The following is a 25,401-nucleotide window of genomic DNA, read 5'->3' on the forward strand; positions in this document are numbered from 1 at the left end:
CAGCATTTAAGCATCTGTGCATGATTCATAGACGAGGGGGGAAATAAAAAAAGAGTCATTACACTGCACCCACACAGCGTGGTGACGGTGTAGGCGTTATAAAGAAAAGAAATGACCAAATTTAACCTAGAAAACGATGTACCACGCACCGTACCACAACAATTTAATTCACATGCATCTGTAGCCTGTCGGTAACTCCTACCACCACCATGGGGCAATGTCATCTGTAATGACCTGAATATTTGATTAAGGATATTTTTTGTTAAATTATTTATTCATTTTACTGTGTTGTAAGATTTGTACTTTACTCACGTATTATTGAAATTGAATACTTGTACTCTTACGCAGGGAAATTTAGAAAAGAGAGGGGAAAAAAAAACACTTCTTACTCCTTACATCTTCACTTTGACCTGCAGTGTACTCATTACAACTCAAACATCATGAGATGTATTTTTTTCTTAGCAAAATTGTGTTGTTTGTTTGCCCGTACTCCAAGTAAACAATAAAATATCAGTTCTTCAAATTTGCATCGAATCTAAAGGTGTACGCGGGTTAACTTTAAGTTAACTAGAAGTTTTGTACATTAACTAGTTAGCTAAATAAGCGCCTTTGTTCCAAATATTTGGAGACAGCATATAGAAGGACTAATATTTAATTAAAATAACCCAAGCAAAGAGTTTTTTAATTAAATGGAATTTTAAACCTTTAAACTACAAAATAACAATAACTAATACAAAATAAATTATTCAAAAATGTCAAGTCCATGTTCCTAATCCTACTCTATCACTGGTGGTGGTTTTATTTTATTTTTTTACTTTAAACCACTGAGACATGTCCCTGTTTACATAAATATACTAATTATTAACCACTAAATCACCAACATCCTTAAGATGCCGATTAATTAAATTGTATAACAAATGATATTATAGTACGGATCCTTCTTTTATTTACTCTAGAGGCCCTTTCACATTTTTTGCTTCCCTTTTATCAGTTTTTTTTAACAGTTTATGAATAAAATCCTGCATCATTCATTATCAACTCCTCTCACAGTATATTTTATTTTATTGTGATATTACATTTATATTTTTTAAATATATATTCTAAATATTCCTCAAATATGTAAGTAACTTCTGGCACCACTAGAGGGCACTGTACCGGAACATAATTATTATTATTCTGATAATGCACTAAACATGTAAACAATAAAATATCTATAATTATGTATAATATATTAAACCAGATGTATTATTATATATTTATTAGCACATAAATATTACTTCTTATTCAGCAACACCAAAATGTGTGCTATTATTATTATTATTATTATTATTATTATTATTATTATTATTATTATTATTATAAAAATAGCTATACATACAAAAATGAAAGAAATAAATAATTTCTAAGTAGGTCCCAACCTCTAGAGGAATAAAATAAAACCTTATCATTAAATTAAACCAGGAAGAAAGTAAATAAGGCAACAAAAAAAAATCTATATATAAGAATGTTAATTATTTAATATGTGTTTTTAAACAGAATACAATCAGCATTTGTGTATTAAATATTTTGCTATGGACAAAAATCAATATATAGCTCTATTATTTTAATTTTGCTATTAGTACTAAGTGAGGTGGTTGATGAGTTTAACATTTGCATTTAACTTATTTAATTTGTAAAAATTACTGACAGGCTAACATATAAAACTATTATTGTTGTTGTTGTTATTATTATTATTATTATTATTATTATTATTATTATTATTATTCAAATCATTTGGCAGGGGGACCCTATTTTCCATTTCCCCTATACCCTTTACAGCTCCATGCCATTTCGAAGGATCTCTCTAATCCCGCCTCTTATCATAACCCCACCCCTTTACATAACCCTGTCCTTTACTCTAATTGTACCCACCTACAATATATCCTGTTCCAAGCTGACTCATAGCCTATATGAATTCTTACAAGTTTTCATGATACAAATATCATATTGAATTTCTTGTCACTATTATACACTTTACCTGGCTGCTACTGTAATAACTGCTACATCCATATACAGTATAATCTAATCTGCCTAAGACTAAGCCATAGCATGTTATGTTTACATTTATACCATTTTTAAATGATATTGTTATTCTTTTGCACTACCTGTTATATCAGACACTTCCACACTAGAACTGTGTATTTACTGCACCTACTGTCCTGGATTAGTAGTACTGTACTATCCTGTGCTGTTTGCACACGTTTACACGTGCACTTTATGTAAAAATGTGTAGGTCTGATTTAGTTCTGTCGTCTCATTCGGTTAGTGTGTTGTTTTATGTAGCAGCATGTTCCTGGAGGAACCGTTGTATACGGTTGAAATGATTCTTGCCACTTGAACTTGAACGTGAACGACGTGATTATTTCTCTCCCAGCGAGTTTTCCTCCAGCCCATGAATAAATAAAGCCTTGTTCTGGGTGGAGGACAAAAAGGACTGCATCCAAACCCTCACGATACAGTTAAACAAGTGGAAGTGGAGTGACCTACCGCTCTCTGCGTGTGGTTTGGGACAGAGCCGAACTGCAGGGAGTTTCTCCGGAGTGAGAGAGTTCCACACTGAGCAGATTTTCATCCTGGATGTAAAGAATTTCAGGTATTTAACCCGTATAAGCTTCTCAGCTATGTTTATATTTATATTTATGTCTTTAGATGGATAGATTTAGCACATTCTTATCCTAAATCTTTACTTCAAGTGTGCTGGATTTATATAAATACACTGATGAATTCAATAACTCCTGTGAAACATAGTTATTTACATAGTTATGTCACGTATTTATTTACAGTAAACACGAGTGTTCATGAATTCATAAATGTTTTTATTTATTAATTGGTCTCTTTTGGGGATTATAGTGTAATATCCGTTAGATTTTCTCCTCCTAGCGAAAATAAATAATTTCTCTAGTATGAACAAATTAATCCCTTTAATCCGAAACATGATGCAATATTTCGTTATATTATAATCAAAAGTATGAAATGAATGTCCTAAGAACATCTCTACAGCTCCTTAACAATCTGCACATACAGTATGTAGTATATAGAAACTCTTTCATAAATTTTAATACTCAAAAAATTATTATTATTATTATTATTATTTATTTTATTATTTTTACATTTTTAGGGGATCTTTATGTAATCTTTTATAAGGAAATATCCTGTTCTAGTGTTTCACATAGAACTTTTAGGGGTTCCTTCAGAGAACAGAAGAGAACTTGAATTTTTCCAGGCGTGTAACATTACTGTAAATATAACGATAAAAGAATCAATGTATTATTCCATATATATATATAGGTTGTTTGTAAGAATGGAAGGACATGCAACTGTTCATATATTTAATTTATTTCTTTATTTACAAAGTAAATGTATGATTTTAAAGATTTCATTTCAACCGAAATCAGGATCTTCAGCTCTGCGGTGATGACCCTCTCTTAAAATGAAGCTCAACTGATTTCAGGGGCTCTGGAATGTGAGTGTGTGTCTTATCAAATTAAAACCAGGGCAATAAAAGCACATGATGCGTTTATAACTTCATAACTCCATAACTAAAATCATCAAACAGACAGTAATAATATATAATATGTTATATAACGTTTAATGACGTTTCTCAGTAAAAATGTGGACCAGCAAAGAGAGACTGGAGTTAAAAAACATACTTTGTGTGTCCAGTGAACGGTATCGGTGTAATGTTCTTTATTTCTAGTATAAAATATGACAGTCAGCTTTTTTTATTAGTCGGTGAAGTTCGATGTATTATTTTAATTGCAAAATATTTTATTTATATTTATTTATTTGTTTTTTAGTAATATGGATTTTTTTTTCCTTTATTAAAAGAATAAATTTGGCAAAAACATCAGTTAAGAGTGAAGAGTTAAGATCACTTTATTATTGGCAGGACTAGATTTAGGATTCGTATTAGGACTAGTATTTCTATTAGGATTAGTATTAGATTTAGGATTCGTTTTAGGATTCGTATTAGGATTCAGAATAGGATTAGTATTAGGATTAGTATTCATATTAGGATTAGGATGCGTATTAGGATTAGGATTAGTTCTTAGTATTAGGACTAAGTTTAGGATTAGTATTCATATTAGGATTCGTATTAAGATTAGGATTAGTATTACCCTGCTTTAGAAATAATCTTCTTTTAAAAGATTTTTTAAGGGTAGTTAAGAATAAGCCTTTGTTTGTAACTGGGAATTTTAGTCTCATTTCGTACAAAATTTCATTCCACATTAAAAACGTGTCCCAGGGGAACAAATTATATTACAAACTATATACTCAATCTCTTTTCTTTCATACACAAAATATTTTTAATTGTGTAATTTAAATAATGTCTGTCTAATCTACAAATAACATTATTAACATCCCTACGTTATCATCTCAGGTGAAGATGTTTGAGGCGACGCTGTCAGAATGCTTGCAGCTGTGCATCTCCCTGGCCATCGTGTCCAGCATTAATGGTACGTGACCGAATAAAGACTGGAGGAATGCGTATTTGATATCTCATGGCACTTGGGTAATTGTGCACGTGTACGATTACTGCCGTGTCTCTCAGGCAAGGTGGTGTCTACTCGGCAGGTCGAGGCGGTGGTGGATCAGCCCTTCAACCTGAGCTGTTCGCTAGTCAAGAGCAATAGAGACCAGGTGAAGCAGGTTCGCTGGCTGGACATGAAGAACCAGACGCTCATCTCGTATGTGCCGGGCCAGCCGGACAGTGTGAGCGGGCAGCACCATGTGGAGCTGGGCGCAGACCTGAAGGACTCCAGCAAGGTTCTCATCAAACGCGTCAGCTACCGGGACGAAGGCTGTTACACCTGCAACTTTGACGTTTACCCCTCTGGCTCCAAGGAAGGACAGACATGTCTCACAGTCACTGGTGAGACCCAAGTACCACAAACTCTACCACTCTGGACATGCACTGTGAACTAATGCGCTATTTTAAATCGCAGGTTTATATTAATGCGCTTGCTCGTTCTAATGTGGATTTTTTATTCTCATTTAACATTTATGGAAGGAGTCTCCAGTGTCAGTGTTTTGTACCAGTCAGAGGTAAAGCTGTGACTTTTTCAGGACAGAGGAGTTTTATTTTTTTGTGTGTGTCTTGTTAAGTTCCAGAGAGAGAGAAAAAGAGAGACTGGTGAGGGAACAATGTCCTGTTTAGGAAACTGTTTATAGCTGTTCTAACGTAAGTGAGAACAGGAACTAATTTCTTTCATGGACGTTCAACAGCATTTATATCCAACTTGAAACGGATAAAAAGAATTAATTAACGCATAACATTTCATCACCGGCAAATTGCTGTGATAAAAAAAGGAATAAAACACTTGATGATGTACTGTTATAAGAAAATAATCTACTGTGGGAAGGTAACGTTGATTCCGCTTCACCGCACCAACCCATCGTTAATATTTTTTTCCTATAACGGGACGACTCATCGTGTTTTCACACAGGATATTCCTTGCTTAAATGAGAGAATCACCTCTCTTCCAAATTATTCCCATAATATTCCCAGCTACAAAACCTTGCACCGGTCCAGAGCTTTAGATTTCAGAGATAGATTTCAGCTCGTCTTTAGAACAAAACTTGGACATACTTGTATTGTCTTTTTTTTCTTTTCTTTTTTTTTGGGGGGGGGGGGGAGGGGGGATGCTTTCACAGAGACGAATGAATATCTCTGTTGAGCTTCATAGGTATTTCAGAGTCATAACACGTTTCAGATGTTCTGAGGTTGTGGAATGTTGGCCGTACTTTATACTAAATCTAAATTATATGGAATCAAACCTGAGAGCGTTTTTTTTTCTCCCCAGGAATGAAATCTATCTAGATCCAGTCCAGATGTTTGATCATAGTTATGAATTTAGGTGTTGAAGATAGATGTGTGTAAGAGGCTTTATGATATTTTGGTTATTTTCAGACTAATTTGAGGTCATGTGTTTTTCCCAGTCATCATGAAGACAATACAGATGTCTGAATTTCTAATCTCTTTTCCATCCAAGAGCTTTTGGAGAACATGAAAAACGTTTGAGATTCATGTGATTAGATCGGCCAAACTGTCATCAGTCCTCATCCCCGTTCACCTTCAACACGGTCAGTGACCAGACTCACGAGCCTTGGAGTTACCTCGACAACATGGTGACAGTTTGCTTCTTACCTGGACATTCATATCAGCTGGCAAGGAGAAGCTCCACATCTGCCCCTTGCAGACTGTCCACTGGTGTCCCACAAGGCTGGGTCCTCATTCGTTTTCTGTTCTCCCTCTATACCTGCTCTCTCACATCCTGCTATGATGATGACCCTCAACTCATCCTCTCTTTTCCTCCCATAGACACTCATGTTTCTACACCATCTCAGCATGTCTGGAGTACATCTCTGTAGAAACTTCTCACAGCAGCGCTCACTAGTTTTTCAACAAACTCGTCGACCTTTAATCGTTTTTAAACCCGACCGATTTGAGTTCTAAGACCAATTAAAACCTAGCTATAAAAAGAGCTAGCATAGCTACCTGCAGCTGAAGTAAGAAACCGGTTTTAATTTTTGACCTGACTCGATCTTTTGGCTTTAAACAGCGTTTTATAAAGAACTTCTTTCTTCAGATCTTGGAGTTTTTTATTTATTTTTATTTTTTTATTTAAATGATATGTATTTGATTGTAAATTGGAACGTTTTATGGAATTTACTATGTGAGGGTAAGTTGGTGTGTGGGTCGTGTAAGTTAGGTGTATATGATGAGAGCCAATGAAATGCAGTACATAAATTAGAATATGAAGGTAAACTGGGACATATTTTAAGTAAAGTAGGTGTCTATGAGTCCAGTAGATTGGAATGTGTTTTAAGTAAATGAGATGCATAAGATGGTAAACTGGGGCCGTGTTTGGTTGGTATTAGGTTCTTTTGAAATTTTGGCAGTGTATAAAAAAAAAAACGTAAAAAACTCAAGTTAGGAATGTCCCACCAGAGTCTTTTTAAACATCTGTCCATCTGTCTGTCTGTCTGTCTCCAGCCTCAGTGATCCATGGTGGGAATAAGACAGTGGTGAGAGGTAAGCAGACGTCTCTGTCCTGTCTCTACGGCCTGCCTGAGAAAGTGCAGCAGATTCTGTGGAAGAAAGTGGCAGGACGTGGCGTGTTTCAGGAAGTGGCGTCTTTTGCCAAACGCAGCGATCCCATCGTAGAGGAGTTGTACGCAGACCGGACAAGTCTCACTCGCTCTCTATCAGACTCGCAGCTCACCTTTCATCTTGTGAAGATTGAGGATGAGGGTTGCTACACCTGCCAGTTCCACACCTATCCAGAAGGCACCAAGAGCGCCACCTCCTGCCTCACCGTGTTCGGTACGTCACTCATAATCTATGTACAGCAGAAAGTGATACCCTAGGTGATGGAGATTATGAGCTTCTGTGTACTGGTTTGGGAACAGAGGCAGGGAGTGAAGCTGAGAATTGATTGGTTTGATGCATTGGAGACTTCAGCACTCAGAGTTGAGACGTTCCTCACTCTCGTAACAAAATAATTTCACTGGATATTTTATCATTGAATAATGTGCTTTAATATGAATAAGTGTACGATAAGGGGTTAATGTGAATCAGTGCTCAGGATTTAAAGGGTTATTGGGATGTGAAATGAGCAGAAACACAAATCCAGCCCAGTGTGCAGCTGGACAGAGCCAGAGTGAGATGAGCAAAGTGTACAATACTGTGAGAGTGAGAGAGAGAGAGAGAGAGAGAGAGAGAGAGAGAGAGAGCGAGAATGAGAGCGTTGTGAACGTGAGGGATTGTAGGAGGCTGAGGGTGAAATGCATGATTGTGTTACACACTGCCTCGCTCTGTGTTCTCCCTCTCCCACCTCCTCCCTCACTCGCCCGTTCTTTCTCTCTCTCTCGTTCTTTCTATTCGTTCTGTTGTTTTATTCCAACACTCATGCTTTTGTGCGCCAAGAAATCTTAATCTCAAATCTCTAGCTCATATTTTGTCCCACTCTGTAAAATCTCACATCCATCAACATTCCAGAAATAAACGTTTTGTAAAAGCTCTGTAAACTGAGTAAAGTAAGAAAATTCGGAATATTGCACACTATAGTACAGAAAGTAATAAATAAACACTCTGTGTGATGCTGTTGTAGGAACATAATCAACATTAACACAGCTAATACTGAATTTACTTTCCCTATAACAGCATGTCCTGAAGTGTTTTATTCCTCTTATACGACAGCCTACTTTTCATCCGTTTATAGTTACATTGTACTTTTTATCCATTTATAATTATGTTTAAAGTTGTCCTGTTTTCTCGCACATTATAGCAGCTATAAACAGTCATTACTTCACCAGCCTTCTTTTCTCTCTCTCTCTCTCTCTCTCTCTCTCGCTCATGAAAACTTCATTGAAGGATTCCTTAATACTTATTTTTAGTATTAAAGCAGAGGGTCCTACCCTTCAGTTATTTATTTGTTTGTTTGTTTATGTATTGTTGTTTGTTTTATTTACTTAGCTCAGTTTTATGGAGTATTGTCCTATTGAAAGGACACATTTTTGCTATATAATAAAGAGTTTTACTTTAACTTTTGATGGGTTATTATGCACTGATTAATTATTAATTTTCTAACATATAAAGCTAAATACATTATTACAATTTATACAACTGTATATAATTATAATAATAATAATAATAATAATAATAATAATAATAAAATCTGAAAGCAGCATTTTCGGGGGCCAAGCACCCAGACTTGGTGAGCCGAACATTCACAGATGCTCTACAATTGCTTCTCGGTCAGATTCATTAGCCTACTACAGACTTTGTATTCAAAATTCTTTTGATAACTTTTATGAGGCTTATTCTGAAGATGATGGGTGCCAAATTCAGTGATGATTGGACAAAATTTGTAGGAGGAGTAGCGAAAAAAACTGTTTCTGAAAAAAATCCAAGATGGCAGAAAATGTAATTCGGCTGAAATTGATGTCATAGGGTGCGTTGAACTCGTGCGGTGAACTCATCCAAACCTAGGGAATCCAGATTTAAATTTTGGATACACAGTTCAAAAGTTAAAAAGACTATAAACGTTCTTTCAAATTAGGCTCAAATTTGACCCGATGGTGGCGCTAGAGAGTTGGCAGCACCTGGCTGAAATTTGGTCAGAATGTTCCTTAGACTCTCCCCAATCAGTCTGCCAAGTTTCATAACTTTTTACCAGAGGGGTCTATGGGCTGACATTCTATCCAGAAGAAGCAGGTTTATCTATGTGGATTATTCCGTATATTGTCATATTGGATTCCAGACATTCCTCTCCAGCACAATCACACACACACACACACACACACACACACACATTCTCACAGTGTCAGACTGTCTAATAGACCATTTTCTCCAAAAAATATCATCACATGCTGTCCTAACGCAGTGGGTGTGTTATTGCTTTCTCCTCTGCAGTCCTCCCCAAACCTCAGGTGAGCTACAAAACCACATCTCCAGGTGTGATAGAGGCGAACTGCACCGCCGTGGCTCGGCCCAAAGCCGAGATCGTGTGGAACGTGGAGGGGGATAACAGGACGCTGGGAGCACCGGTGTCCACTGTCATGCAGCAGGACGACGGGACGACGCTGGTCATCAGCACACTGACGGTACAGGCCGGCCTGCTGAAGGACGTCTCAGTCAAATGTCTCGTCCACCACAAAGGCCTGGAGTCAGCCATTGCCGTGTCCATGAACACCAAGCGTGAGTGAAACTCTTTATCCTGTGCTCATCGTTCACTCCGCCTGCTTTTCCTGGCTCACACTCTCAAACTGCAGCTGCTTCTGGCCAGAAAATAAAACAAAGCAGGGATGAATATCATCTGGTGCCTTAATGCTAAGAAAACATCTAAAAATGTCTCTCCCACAGAGGAGCGTGTTGGAGAGAGACAGACCTTACACACACGGGTCTCCTCTAGTAGTGTAGTGGGTATTTTTGGACATAAAAGACACATATGACAGGAGACAAACATATGCTTGAGTAAACTGTATAAGGCATCTATATATATAAAAAAAACTTTCATCTGCTGTAAGATGTTTGACTGTAAAGCAGGAGTGTGGCCAGGTAATGCTGCATTCGGCTAAAGGTCCTAAAAAGAAAAAGAAAAGAAAACATTCTCTCAACTCGGAATTCCTACTCAGACACTCGGTCTCCTCAACCCCGAGTTCAGCAAGTGATGTCAAATCAAAATGGCCACTCACAGCATGAACAGTAAAATAAAGTAGCACTTCTTACCTTTAAATGAGTTATACTGTATATATAAAAGTATTAGCATTAGATCAGTCAACATACGGACATATTCTCTGTAACACTGACTCTACAGTTGACTGTTCTGAGGAAAATATGCATCACTCATCATAGTTAGCCAGCTAGCTTGTCGCTAAAAAAAAGTCGAACACAGGAAGCACACACGTTTTTTTTAACTCATCCTTAGAAACTGATATTAATACGGCGCCCCCTATCAGTGCACTAGGAAAGACGAAACTGCGCTAATAGGGAAGTTCTCCTTTATATGACCGGCAATCGCGGGTCCTTCTTCCCTTCTCCGATTCTAGCCACGCCCCCGAGAACAACCGAGGGCTGTGATTGAACAGCGTATGTACAACCATGTGGCATTTCTACCTCTCGCACGCACAGCAAATAGAAATGCCGTGCACATGGGAATTAAATTAGCTTCTGACCGAAATCAGCGTTTGAGTCTTAAAAAAGAAATCCTCTCCGATGCAATGAAGGTTTTGCTTTTCAGTGTAGAACATTTTCACTGATGAAATGCATTTCAGCGTGGCACGTCGACCTGTGCTTCTGCCCATGGCCACCTCTTGGCTCCGCCCAAGGTGTGTTTTTACAGACATAAACCTCATGAGGTACAGTACATGAGGATGTGTTGTGTTTTTGGATTAGTTGAATAAAAATGAGGTGAATAACTGAACTGTCTCTCTCAGTTGGAACAGCTCTGACCATCCTGATCTCGGTGACCGCAGTGGCCTTCCTGCTGATCATCTGCATGTGTGTCTGCCTGTGGAAGTGTGTTCTGCGCAATAATAGTAAGTCTGTGTGTGTGTGTGTGTGTGTGTGTGTGATTTCCTTTTGTATCAGGCTTATATTTGTGTCCTATTAATCTCTCAACACAGTGAAATTAACAATGAAAAGAGGAAGTACACACTCCACAGCATGGACATCCTGTCTTATTCTTTTGTACCGCTGATTTCCAGATCATTTCCTCAACCAGTAGCTCTCAGTCTCACTCCTGGGACTGGCTTATGTATAATGTGTTTCAGTGAGCCCTTGGTGTGGGTTTATTCTGAGTGACGTGATGTCAGCCTGCTTCCAAATTACCTCTACTGAGAAAGTAAGATAGGTAGATAGATAGATAGAGAGAGAGAGAGAGAACTTTATTATCACTGCACAGTACAGGTATTCAGCAATGAAATGCTCATAAACAGTATAAATATGTACAGTAGCTATTGAGTAGATGTATAAACAACAGTGCCCAGATTATTCATGGATCATATACAACATATATACAGATAATATACAGATATATAAAGATCAACGAGGGTATATAGTGTAATATGAATCTTTCAGTTATATACCGTGTACTGAATCTGAATCGACTCACTGCAGGAAATGAATCAAACATCGCAGCGCCGTATTTCTGACCGGTGAACGAAAATGTTTTATGAGGACGTTTTCAGCTCTACACGTCCCTCAGCCTACGTACTGCTGTCATTTTGTTTCGTTTCGTTTTTAAGCCAAACATCAAAAGAAGCAAACGTTTCAGGCTACGTCTACAGTACGTTAATACGGATACATTTGAAAGCGCATCTTTTCTGTACGTTTTGGGCCTTCCGTCCACACAGCGGTGGCGTATTTGTGGAGCGAACACAGAGCTTTTCTTTAACATTCTCCCAAGCGGAGCAATTTGAAAATGCAGCTAGTCGTGTGACGCAGTCACGTGACCTAGTCAGCTCAAAACAAACAAGATGGTGGAAGATGTGGTATTGCAGAAGTTGTGCCTGATAGCCATTTTGATAAACGAGAGATAACTACAGGATAGTGTAGTACACACGGATGCACACTTTATTTTGGATCTCAGTAAACAGGTCCTTGTGGACTTTGTGAGTTTGTTCTGTGTCTTAAAAACTGGTTCTGAAAGGGCGGCCTTGGGAAGACGGGTCATAGGGCACGTTTTTCTTGCATCACACTGTGAGAACTCAGCTTTAGTGCTCTGGTGTGATTTCAGTGATTCTCCACAGCTGGACCTTGTGTCCTCATGTCCTAGTGCCAGTCACTCAGAGCTTTTTTGTGTAAAAAGGAAACGTCACTCAGGCGTAGAAGGAGGATTAATGTGGGTCTCTGTGTTCAGCTGCTGTTACTGTGATTCCTAAAATAATTGTGTGTGTGTGCGCGCGCGCGCGCGTGTGTGTGTGTGTGTGTGTGTGTGTGTGTGTGTGTGTGTGTGTGTAGCAGACCAAAATAGAAATATATACCCAACAGAATGCTGACACAGGAAGACAAGTTCATGAGTTCAATTATGGGTTACATCTCTTTCCCCATTAGTCTGTTGAATTCTGGTAAAGCTGGAACCAAAATATTCATAACAGGGGAGTTTCCGCTTTTTGCAGTTTCTTGTTTCTTTCTTGAAGTGACAAGAGGCATCTTTTTGTCTTATTAACTTCCAGAGAAAGGACAAAGAGAAGCTGGTGAGGGAATGACTCTTTATAGCTGCTGTAACGTAAGCAAGAACAGGAAATTGTTTCGCGGACTTTCCAGGAACCAGTCACTTTGGGACCGTAATCAGCTTCAGGGCACTAGCAATAACTCCACTTCATCACACCATCCTGCTGCTGATTTGTATTTTACTACAGCAGCATGAGTGTTTATTTTCCATCCATCCATCCATCCATCTTCAACCGCTTACTCCTTTTCAGGGTCACGGGGAACCTGGAGTCTATCCCAGGGAGAATGGGGCACAAGGCGGGGTACACCCTGGACAGGGTGCCAATCCATCGCAGGGCACAATCACATACACACTCACACACCCGTTCATACACTACGGACACTTTAGACACGCCAATCAGCCTACCATGCATGTCTTTGGACTGGGGGAGGAAACCGGAGTACGCGGAGGAAACCCCCGCAGCACGGGGAGAACGTGCAAACTCCGCACACACATGCCCGGGGGGAATCGAACCCTGGAGGTGTGAGGCGAACTTGCTAACCACTAAGCCACCGTGCAGTGTTTATTTTCCTTCAATTATAATTTCCTGTGCTCGACCCAAGACCTCTGCACAGTCTCCACTCCACCCAAGACCTCTTATGGGACTCTTATGATCCCACTTCCTGTAATCATTATTTCATTTTTCCTTTTAACTTCATGACCTCTAAACACCATTGTGTTTAAGTGTGTGTGTGTGTGTGTGTGTGTGTGTGTGTGTGTGTGTGAGAGAGAGAGAGAGAGAGAGAGAGAGAGAGAGAGAGATGCCTTAAGCATGATTTAACTGAGATTTAAGCGATATTTTATTTTAACTGTTATATATTTAACATTATATGCTGTAACAAAATACTGCATGTATGCATGAATACATACAGAGTACATACCTGTGTGACAGTCTTTCTTCTCTTGATCAAGTAGCATTTGTAAATAGTCTAACCTCATGGATTTTTTTACTTCTTAAAAATGGCATCTTATAGTCATGTTTTACTCCATATTAACCTTAAATGCCTTTTTACGGTGTTTAGAAGGCATTTTCTATATTTCTGCATAAATATGACCTCAAACATCAACAGATTTCCACACCTAAAAGTTCTAAACGTAGCTAGAGAACAGAATTTTACAAAATATTATACTTGGTCATTTATTTATTTCTTGAGGGAAATGATCCAATATTACGTATGTGTGAGGGGTAAAAGTATGTGCACCTTTGCTTTCAGTATGTGGTGTGAGCTCCTTGTGCAGTAATAACTGCAGATAAACGTTTGGGGTAACTGTTGATCGGTCCTGCACGTCGGCTTGGAGGAATTTTATCCCGTTCCTCAGTACAGAACAGCTTCAACTCTGGGATGTTGGTGGGTTTCCTCACACGAACTGCTTGCTTCAGGCTCTTCCACAACATTTCTATTGGATTAAGGTCAGGACTTTGACTCGACCATTCCAAAATGTGAACGTCTTTAAACATTCTTTGGTAGAACGACTCGTGTGTTTAGGATCGTTGTCATGCTGCATGACTCACTTTCTCTTCAGATTCAGTTCACGGACAGATGTCCTGACATTTTCCTTTAGCGTTCGCTGGTATTATTCAGAATTCATTGTTCCATCAATGATAGCAAGCCGTCCTGCCCAAATGCTATTATGCAGTTATTTTTATTGATTTTTTTGTAAATGTCGTCAAATAAAACCACAAGACTTTTGTACAGTACTGAATGTAAAGCAGAAACAGGAATTAAACATCAGATTCACACGCATTCGTACGCCTCTCAGAATTTGGTCTGTCATGTTTCATGCTACTAAAGATTTCTACTTTGAGGAGTGTACATCCTTCAAATTTAACATAAATAAATCCCCTCATAAACTCAGGAGAGCGTGATGAAGGCTGCCTACATAGAAAGCCACCTTACACATCACTCGGTTCCTGATATACAGTACAGGCCGTTATATTTTCCCCCTTATTCCTCCAAAATGTTCCAAAACGTGAAAGAATGAACAGTATATCCTGAATCTCCGGACATGCTTGATTATTCTCAGTAGTTCTTCCTGAGAGTTTTTCCAAGTCTCTGCTCTCACACACCCATTGAGTAACAGCAGGGAAAAATCAGGGCCGATTATCCGGTTCCTGTTACTTCCTGTTCAAATCAAGCTCTTAATGTGATGCGATATGAGTCCTGCTGCTCTGTGTGCTGAGGTGAGTGGTGATGATGATGCCACAGGAAGCTGAGCCAAGGTGACAAACTCTGTGGTATGTACACAGGAAACGTTCATAGATACCGAGGGGTATAACTGAACAGCAGAGAGAGTGTGTGTGTGTGTGTGTGTGTGTGTGTGTGATGGTAAAGTGTAAAAACTGCTGCTTGTCTTTTTTTAACACTTTCCAACCACTTCAACAATAACTGTGTTGTGTTTTGGGTGCAACTGTAAAACTTTATTCATAAAGCAACAGCACACCTGTATAAACCCTGACACAGTACAAACCTATATTTATGAAAACTTATTCCAATAGGCATCATCTGTCATTACGTCTGCTTTGGTCCATTATTGACATGATACCCAAATGACACAGGAATATAAAGCTCGTGTGCGTCATGAGATCGCCATAGATACTCTTCAAAATCTTATAAGCAGAAATATAAAACTCACTTTAATTGATGTGCAGATAAATACACATAACGCTGTCATTATGGATTATATATATATATAGATCTCTGTAATGACCGAGTTTATATATATATATATATATATATATATATATATATATATATATATATATATATATATATATATATATATAAACTCGGTCATTACAGAGACCTCTGAGACCTCACTTTTCTTGGGTCTCAGAGAAAATATAATGTATATAACTGTCATTATAGATTATAGAGGCAACTTTGTCATCACACCGAGCGACATTAGTATTCCTGAACATCTTGCAAATAGTCAAATTAAACTTTTCTTAAGCCGGTTATTAGTGTGTAATGAGCTTAAGTGTCATAACCTTCACTATGTCATCTGTATTTATTTCTTGCAGTCAACCCTATCACATGATCAGCATAACAGTATATCAATCTGAGATAAGAGAGAGTGTGTAAAAAGGACAGGAAGTGGAATGATGCACTCGGTGGAAAGTGTGACGTGAAAACAAGCTTTATAACATGTGACATTTATGTACATTTTATTTGGTCCTTAAGACAAGAGAGTTATCTCTCTCTCTCTCTCTCTCTCTCTCTCTCTCTCTCTCTCTCTATATATATATATATATATATATATATATATATATATATATATATATATATATATATATATATAAAGGCTTATGAAAAGCTATGTCATTGCTATTACAAGTGTTATTAGGTTTTGATGTTTGAAATGTCAAGTGATTCTGACATAGCAGAAAACTTCCAGTGAACTTCAAAAATTCTCGAAGATAATTCAGCCTGGAACGCGTCATAACAACACAACTTAGTCAACTGAATGTCACATGACTCAGGTGTTATGCTAACGATGTTGAATTGGATGAAATCAGCAGCCTGATGGCTGACATATATTTATGAAGGTTCATGTAACGTGTTATAATTTTGATAAAAGCCTTCATAAAGACTTGCTGCTTGACATAAGGTTGTGTTATGACACTTTCCGGACTGTCTCATGTTCGAGCTTCATGACAGCTGACTTTATAGCTGGATCTTAAAGCCTTAATGAATTCAGCCTTAAGTGTTACAGAGGAGATTTTAAAGCTTGACTATTGTTATATGTTTTTACAGAATAAAAGCACCTAAAGGAGGAAGATGATGAGTTTCATATCGAAATCAGAATACGGATCATTAATCCTGATGGGAGAACATGGACTGAATGGAGAGAATGGACCTACACTCACGTGTAATAACCTGCTTCAGAGACGTGGGTACACCTGCAGGGGCGTGGCCAGACGGGTGGGGTTGGGTGGGCACTCGCCATCCCTAAATCACACATCTGGCAGGTTAATAACTTGTATGAAATAATTATTGACCTCACAGTGTCAATGTTTGAATAATCATCGTAGTGTCAATGTAAAACCCATATAACGACGAAGCGAAGTTTTATATTGTTTCCATCATCAGATATAATTTTACAACGTTCATAATTGAGTGCTTTTACAACAACTTTCACCAATTTTTGTAAATATTTTGCTTTATAATAAATCCCCACCATCTACTAAACATTAAGCTAAGGTTAACATAAACACCACCATAAGCTAATCCAAACTAATATTAGACAAAACTACAACTACGCTATTTTATCTAATGAACTAAAACACACAGACATTTTCAAGACACGGTTTTCCCACGTGACGTGAACGCAGCGTACGTATCCGTATTTGATTTCTCTGCAGGGTTGTGGAAAGAACCCAGAAACGAGACATGCGGGCGGAGCTAAAACAGTGCCACTCATTGATTTGTCAAGCACAATGATGAATGGTCCTGATAATGTCTCTGTAGTGTATTGACTGTACTTTCTGAAGGATTTAGGAACTGATTGACAGTTGTATCTCAAAATGTCATTTTCCACATACAGTTTGATTTGTTTACACACGGATTTCTCACTTAGCAGGATTAAAATCCTTATCAAATCCATCTTTTTAAATTAAATTTAATATCAAAATAGCTCACTATACATGCTCACTGCATTGCATATGACATAAAAATGGCCTTGTAGAAGGTATGTACTGTATCTATCTTCTATCATCATTCTATCTTTTTTTTTTTTTTACTTCTTTTAACTAATATTCCACCCAGCTTAGTGGAAAGTGCCATTTGGGTAAAAATCTAAAATCCTGTTTAGTAGCTCTGATAGTCCTGACCAAAAACCTGAAAAAAACCCCTCAGAGATAGAAAATGCAGACTGAAGCAGGAAGTAGTGCTTTTTCTTTGCTGTCAAATGACATACGATGAAACATAAAAGCAAAAGACAATTGTCCAGCGTTGAAATAAATCTAATAGGAATCTACTAGATCTCCAATGTACTGATGGTAATGTAAGTAAATGGCTTCCACACTCAGCACATACAGTAGAATAGCACTTGATCCAGCACAGACTGCTATTATATACATAGCTACTCATTACTGAAGCCACAAGATACTAAATCAAGGTCATTAAATCATAATAAGTTCAGCATATGAACAGTTTATCACACTCTTAATGAGAACGTTCAAATTATTTAAACACTGCACGTTTTCGTGTTCATTTTGCTGCACTTTCTTGTCCATGGTTTGAAGGATAATCTGACCAAGCGCTCATCTGCTACACTATGCTTCCAGGGAAACTTTAAGTTCATCTATCATTTTATCCATAAATAAAATGCACTCCACGAAATAAGCCATCTGATTAAGCTGTGTCTCGTCCAGTGTCTTCTTCATAAAAATTCATATTTATGTATTTAATATCGGCATCGATTGACATTCCGTTGTGTTTTTGAGTGTTTTTACTGTCAGACGGTGGCGCCGGACTTAACACTGCTCCTCACTCGAGCCGATATCATGCGAGCAAGAAAACACGAACATATATTCAAGCACACCTGAGACACGGCTTTAGACAAACTCCGCCCACGCCTGCGTGACTCTCGCGTAACTTCTGAATAGTCTGTAGTTACATCTGAAGTTACTGTTACATACTGATGTGCACAGTTTCAGTAATAAATTCGTAGCTCAACTCTGAACTCCAACCTGTTGTCATTTGCTGTGAGACGACAACAACAACAACACCTTTTCTGAGACTAACATTGGTACAGTGCAGTCCTGAAGCAGGTGTTAAACAAATTACTTCATGTTCTCACTTACGTTATAGCAGCTATAAATAGTCGTTCCCTCACCAGCCCTCTCTCTTATTCTCTCTCTCTTTCTCTCTCCCCCTCTCTCTCTCTCTCTCAAAATGAAAAAGACAAAAAAAATAAATAAATAAACCTAGCCGATTATGTTACCGGAAAACCGCAAAGAAGTGTACACTCCTGACACTGGAGACTCCTTCCATCAACCCTTAGTGATACTCTGAAGCTCCTTTTATCTCTCTTTCTTTCACATAATGACACAATTATATTACATAAAATATTTAATACCACATTTTGACATAAACATGACATAAATCCTTGGGGATTGCTTTGATAAAAAAAAAAACACAACAACTATAGGATGTATATGAATCTGTAGGTACTTTTTAAATAAAGCGTTACTGAATATTCCTAAAACGCATGCAAGTTTTTATGTGTTTTTTTTATATTCAATTTCACCATCTGATCAGTTTAGCTGGAGCTCTAGATGAAGATGTGAAACAGTTTCTCCTGCGACAGACATCTTCAACTCAAGCTGTATTTCCGTAATATCTGGACGTAATGTTTTATATGTTCAACATTATTCACTGACGTACTCCAGTAAACTACAAGACTAAGTGTTTGAATGAAATTTGAGTGGAAATGCTTAATAAGAGCATTATCTATTGTGTGATAAATACAGTATGAATGTATGATGTATGATGGCTACAGTACTTTTTACCACATCAAATATTAAAGTTGCAAATATTAAAGCCAGTGTGTGTTTGTTTGTTTGTTTTTTATTTTAATCCTGGAAATAACATCAGTGATGTAAATTATGGTTGGGGGCGTGGCTTTAAACTTGTCGTGAAATTATTTAAGCACTAAAATACATTTCTCCAGCTATCTGAGAGAGATGACACTTTTGGCCACGCCTACAACGTACCATGTCTAAACTGGTGAATCAGATGCCCGTACAACGGACTGTTCCATAAAATCATCCACAACCATTACAAGAAGTTGATCATTTTCCTAGAACAGCACATCCTCAAGTGTGTTATTCTTCATGTACCACAGCAATTTGCCAAAACTAGAATGAGGCACTGTACTATTTATCCGTTTACAGTTACATTTACTGCTATGCAAAGAAGTTAGTTCCTGTTCTTACTTGAATTATAACAGCTATACACAATCATTCCCTCAACAGCCTTTCTTTCTCTCTTTTGAAGTTAATAAGACGCAAAATTGCATGACTTCACATTAACCTAAAAGTCCACGGATGCGTCCGAAATGGCGTTCTACACTACTACACGGTAGGACGCCAGAAAAGCAGTTCGTCAGAGGGGTGGTATGTCTGAATTCTCAGTAGGCGAGAAATACACGGCGAGATTTAGCGGGGTGCAACCGATGGACACTACGCGAGTCAAAAATCATAATCCCATAATGCAACGGGACTGGTGCAGACGAGCTCAGAAGAAAAAAAAAATGGCGGAAGACAGCTCGTCGGCTCTTTTTAAGTATTAAACCTCAGTTAAAAGCGTCTTGTTTAACAATAGCCGATTAAATTGTCGACTTTAAATAAAGAAAACAGTCGTCACTCACAGCGTTTGAAACCTTTTTTGTGATCTCCATCATGCCTGAGCCGGCCAAGCTAACGGCAACGGATGTACCTCAGCCTGTTAACCCCGCCCACATTGCATTACATTATTAATTCAGTTCCCTTTCCTGATGAGCGTTTCGCCGTTAGTGCGCTTGCTTTAATCTGGTGGCCCATTGAAGATTTTTTTAGGATGTTTATGATGCCGTCGAACGTCACATGACAACGCCAACATGGCGGATGTAGTCATGCTACACATACATACTGAGTAGTACGTACTGTAACAGCCGTGCAATAGGTACCTCATCGAATTGAGTACGCACTGTCACAGTACATGATTTATAGAATGGTGACGCAGGAAGTGAGAAGGCCAGAGAGCCAGCAGTTGAAAACTCAGGCAAGGGTGCCATCTGGTGATCTGGAGTGGGAGTGTCTGTGTTAGATATTACAGATTAATAATATTGATTATAATTCAACACAAATCCATATAAACAGACACTTTATTTCTCTGAAATGCTGCAGAACTGATGAACCGCTCCGTTGGACTGTTGGGTGTTCAGCATTCTTTCTACACCTGGTACGGGTTATCATTCCTCCTGGTTGTTATTATGCCCTGTTTGATCTGCCCTGAAGAACACACCATGTCCAGCATCCACTGCTGTGTGGAAAGCCATCGAGGCTGCTGGAGCTGGATTTAGACTTTGATTTAAAATAAATGTGTCATGACATACTGCACGTGGGTTAATATGATGTCTTTAATTCGAAACGTCGGTCGTTAATAATGTAATTGTAGAAAAATGTTTTGTTTCATGTCCTTATGGGTCTTTTGCAGGTACGATGTGTGATCTGTGATGTAAAGGCTTAAATAAACACAATCACATTCATATTAAAAGTGTGTAAAATGGCTTCGGTTTGTGCCACTTTAGTATCAAGCGATCAAGCGATGAGCAGGAGGTTATGAGCTCTCTGGGTGGGAGGGGCACATACCATCTCTCTCCTGTCAATCACACTGACAGTAGCCAATCGTAGGCATCTGTGAGCTCATGTATGAGGAAGAGGGCGGATAGCACTTTCTTGCGGTTGATTGGCTTCACGTGTCTCAGAGGAAGCATGTGTTAGTCTTCACCCTCTCGTGTGATGGAGAAGAACTGGCTCGTGGGTACGAATTGGCAGGTGACCAAATTGGGGAGAAAAATTATAAGTAAAAAAAAAAAATAGTAAGATCTTAATCCGTGATTAATCCCATGTTTCTGACTCGGACTTGAGCCGTTAGAGCTCTGGACTCGAGTGACGTACACTTCAGTCTTTTCTTTATTTACAGTAGAATTTTTTAATACACACCTTTTCTCAGGATCTCGGCTGAATGTGACTGTTCTGGGAAAAGTCTGCTCTCTTGTGGTGCGGTAAACAGAAACATCTGTGGTTAAGATAAGCTACACTTAGTATCTGTCATGTCATGACATGACATGTCAGATCAGTTAGTAACTGTACAGTTACTGATTCTCCATCTCTTGCAGTGTACAAAGTTTTGGCACACCTTTACCAATATAAGAAGTGCTCAGACGCCGTTTCCTCGCCTCCTTGCTGCCATTCCAGTGACTTCCCACTGAGTAGGCAGAGATTTTGGAAGCATCTGTACTCTGGGACATTCAGAGGTAAAGCTCTAACTTTAAAGGTGTCCGACATCTTCGGGACAGAGGAGTTTACGCTTCGTTGTCGTTTCTCTGAATTCCTTGGTCAGTTTGTGACGGATTTTTTCAACAATATAGTAAGCAAGTTGCCTTGAAGGTCATCTTTTTGCTCTGCTGTGAGGCTTGCAGGACGATGATAACGTGAGGCACGACTGGTTTGAATCAGTTCTGCTCTTCCTCGTTATCGCCCTCCTCTTCCTCACATGTGCTAAAGGTGACAATCTGAATAAATATTCAGTGCGGTGCTATAGGGTGTGCCAATCATTAAAGGAAAACATATATACAGTATATGCTAATATATCTAAGAGGAAATGATTTTGAGACAGGATTTCTCTGGAACTTTTCTGTACAACACTCTCCATGCATTAACTCTCCATCAGTTAATACAGCTTAAATATATTAATAGAAAACAAGGATTTTTACTGTTAAAATCCATTTACTGTTTGAACAACAGACTAGAACTTCTGCAGATCTTTTAATTCCTGCCATCAAAAGCAACTGCAAAACTACCCACTGACCAGCAGATGGCGAGCTTGGGCCACAGCTGCTCATAGACCAACCAACAAATTTTCCCACTTGTAAACATGCCTCTTGAATAAAAAAAAACATTTTGAACAGTTTGAATATTAAATCTCAACGTCACCCCTTAATAACACCCTCTATGGGGTTAAAACACTTTGTGTAATCTCTGTCCAGAAAATTAATCTGTGATAAAAGTGACATGGCATAAAACTTCACAACTGTTAAAAACGTTTATCATAAAGAGGTGTGGTTATGCATGCTGCTGTCCAATCAGAGTAGCTCTTTTCAATCCCTTTAAAAAGCTGAATATTCAATCAGTTCCACTTTATTCTAAAAGCGAATGTGTGATATTTCAGTAATCAGATTTTTGTTGACATGTTAGTGATAGAAAGAAGCAGCTGAGTGATCAGATCAGCTAATTTCTCATCTATATGAGGGTATTAAACTTGAGGAATCTGTTCTTCATTTATTTTTGTTTTGACATTTTATTGTTAGGGGGAAACACTCTGGCAGCATCTTAAAGGGTTAGTTCACCCAAAAATTTAAATTCTGTCAATTACTCACCCTCACGTGGTTCCAAACTCATTAGACTTACGTTCATCTTCAGAACACAAATGAAGACATTTGTAATGAAACCTGAGACAAAAATGAGACCAAAATTAAGTCTTTATTCACAAAATAGCTTCACTTCCGCATAGCTCTCCGGCACGCATTCACACAAGAGCCACAATGCATGTGTGTCGTCTTAGGGGTTTTTGTGCACACAAAGCATTCTTATCGCTTCATAAAACTGGGATTAAACCACTGGAGTCACATGGATTACTGTTACGGAACTTTTTAGAGCCACCTGGTCTACATGGGAGACTCATTCTCACGCTCTTAAAACAGATGTGTTAATTTGTAACACACCTGCATGTCTAGTTAGCATTTTGTGCTGCTTTCAACACAATCAGCATGATAGTACATTTAATACATGCTGCGTGTTAAACATTTCCACACAAAGATGTGTTAAAAAAAATAACACAAAATAACACAGACATGTTCTTTATACTTTTTTCCCCCCTACAATTATCCTAAAATGCTATTTGTGTGTATGCTAGAATTCTACTAAAATGCTCACAAAATAAAACAGACAATCACATGAAATTCAGGTGACGTTTATTAAAATCATTTAAACATTTAGCAGATGTCAGGTTAGGGTTATCTTCTTATAAATCTCCCTGCCATCTGGGAAGACAGGAAGTCCCATTCCCTTCCATTTGAAAAGCTGTAAAAGAGCTAAAAGAGTGTTGGTTAGATGTTAGCTACAAAATATGGACAAATTCCTTTGGGCGTTAACTGAGAAATTGCATTACAGAATCCCAAACGGTGTAATTTTAGAAATGTGACCTCCAATCTCCTAATGAACAAAATGGCACTGTAGATTCACCAGGAAAATCTAGCTAGCTGGCGAATATTTATTTTCCAGCCTTTAGCACCTCACCACCAATTTTTTTTGCACAACCTAATTAATTTAACAAAACATTACAGAGATAGAGGAATCCATTACAACCTACCGTAACCCCCATTGTTACGAAACGGGACTGGAGGCGGATGCAGGTGCAGGTCAAAGTCTTTATTAATTAGCAGGCAAACAAAACACAGGGAGCACGGTCTCTACTGACTATACTTAAACTCTGGACATCTAGCTACGACCGCTAGCATGCTACACGTTAGCACATGCCGTCATACTTCCTTGACATGACAACCGTAAACCAAATAATACTACCCGAAGTGTACACTCACGGAGGGGTTTAAATAGTCAACATAATCAAACCAAAACATGGACACCTGGGGCAAATCAGAGACATGATCAGACTTAAATCAATGTCCAAGCAGGAAGCAAACGAAAACAAAAGAGTGACCAGTCAGAAGCCGTGCCGCAGTGCCCTCTGCTGGCTGTGGCGTAACCCCTATAATCTCTTTGTGTCACATTAACCTTATGAAGAACTTTTGGCCTTGACATTACTGAACTAGCTAAGTTCTGTTAGCCAGCGACTGTCTGCACCTGTTACTCAGCATTAACATTCACCCAATACGTGAAGAAACATGGCGCTAATCCATCCTCCTAATGCTAATTACTACGACTTGCCTTGTCCAAATCACTTTCTAAATGTAGTTAACGTTAACCCACTCATCATGGTGAACAGCTGTAATGCTACGTCATTGTTAGCTTTCAAAAAGGTAATGGGAATGTCTAACATTACCGCGAGCTGTATGCTAAAGTAATGTTATTACCTCAGGTGAGCGTCTAGGTTAGCATCACTCATTTCCACTGTGATTGGTGAAAGCATCCAGCTAGCGAACTATAACTCAGAGCCTCAGATAAGATGCAGACCCAGAGAATTATATAATAACCTCAGTCCATATTTCACAACCAACATAAACACATGGCACTAGTAGCGTAACAACCACACTGAGGAAGAAGTACATGATGTTCACGTTTGAAGCGATAGGTAAAGTTAATTATCACTCGCCGAGTTACTGTTTTGCAATGAATACATTTTCAAGAGCCCCCTGCATAAATATCACAAACTCGGCCAGGCGTTTTCAGCAGCGTTAGCGCTAAATAGTGATGAACGCTAACTTAACGGTGGTCATTTGGTTTCCTCGCCTCGGGACTCCGACTCTGCGGTCACGATCACAAGCTCAAAGCAATGAACTTTCACTTTGAGGTGAGTTCAGAGTCGATGATGATGTCGGCAGCGCAGTCCGCAACGTGATCGGACAATAATTTAACACGTCTTGTGTCGGTCACTCGTGTGAAATTTATTATTATTATTATTTTTAAACACATTTATTGGATCATTTAACACGTGTGGAAATAGTACTAACAGAAAGAGTGAGTAGGATATTAACATAACACGCATGCATCGTGGTTCTCTCATGAAATCCTACCGTATCCTGGGAACACTGGGAATGTGCTCGGGATGGGATTTGTTTTTTCTTAATTAACATTATAATCCCCTTTATCATGGTTAGAGTTGTATTGTGTATGGAGTCTATTGTATTTTACTGTTTT

At 38.5% G+C, this 25,401-nt stretch overlaps 1 protein-coding gene and 1 long non-coding RNA gene across 3 annotated transcripts; one reads left to right on the plus strand and one right to left on the minus strand.

The window, feature by feature from the left end:
• The first annotated feature begins 1,653 nt into the window (after window positions 1-1,653).
• zgc:113337 (uncharacterized protein LOC503741 homolog) lies at window positions 1,654-19,307 on the plus strand. Of its 2 annotated transcripts, none has more exons than XM_053626150.1 (8): window positions 1,654-2,632; window positions 3,413-3,502; window positions 4,421-4,496; window positions 4,592-4,912; window positions 7,037-7,366; window positions 9,458-9,742; window positions 10,981-11,082; window positions 16,514-19,307. In XM_053626150.1, the coding sequence occupies exons 3-8, from the start codon at window positions 4,427-4,429 to the stop codon at window positions 16,516-16,518; spliced, it is 1,113 nt and encodes a 370-aa protein (XP_053482125.1). In that variant the 5' UTR covers window positions 1,654-2,632; window positions 3,413-3,502; window positions 4,421-4,426; the 3' UTR covers window positions 16,519-19,307. The 2 variants fall into 2 exon arrangements, with proteins under 2 accessions (XP_053482125.1, XP_053482124.1); XM_053626149.1 differs by having other exon boundaries at window positions 3,435-3,502.
• LOC128608450 (uncharacterized) lies at window positions 9,691-24,568 on the minus strand. The gene is made up of 3 exons (XR_008386074.1): window positions 23,897-24,568; window positions 22,905-22,976; window positions 9,691-9,822 (listed from the first exon to the last, which is right to left on the minus strand). It is a non-coding gene; the product is annotated as an uncharacterized LOC128608450 (long non-coding RNA).
• Between the last annotated feature and the right edge of the window lie 833 nt (window positions 24,569-25,401).

This window comes from Ictalurus furcatus, chromosome 6 (genome assembly GCF_023375685.1).
Source record: "Ictalurus furcatus strain D&B chromosome 6, Billie_1.0, whole genome shotgun sequence".
Taxonomy (NCBI): domain Eukaryota; kingdom Metazoa; phylum Chordata; class Actinopteri; order Siluriformes; family Ictaluridae; genus Ictalurus; species Ictalurus furcatus.

What these genes read in the sequence shown, in the direction of transcription:
- zgc:113337 (XM_053626150.1), top strand. Translation starts at nt 4,427, where the DNA reads ATGTTTGAGGCGACGCTGTCAGAATGCTTGCAGCTGTGCATCTCCCTG. An exon ending in CATCGTGTCCAGCATTAATG is followed by an intron (nt 4,497 to 4,591) that starts GTACGTGACCGA and finishes CGTGTCTCTCAG; the next exon opens with GCAAGGTGGTGTCTACTCGG. An exon ending in CGTGTCCATGAACACCAAGC is followed by an intron (nt 9,743 to 10,980) that starts GTGAGTGAAACT and finishes TGTCTCTCTCAG; the next exon opens with TTGGAACAGCTCTGACCATC.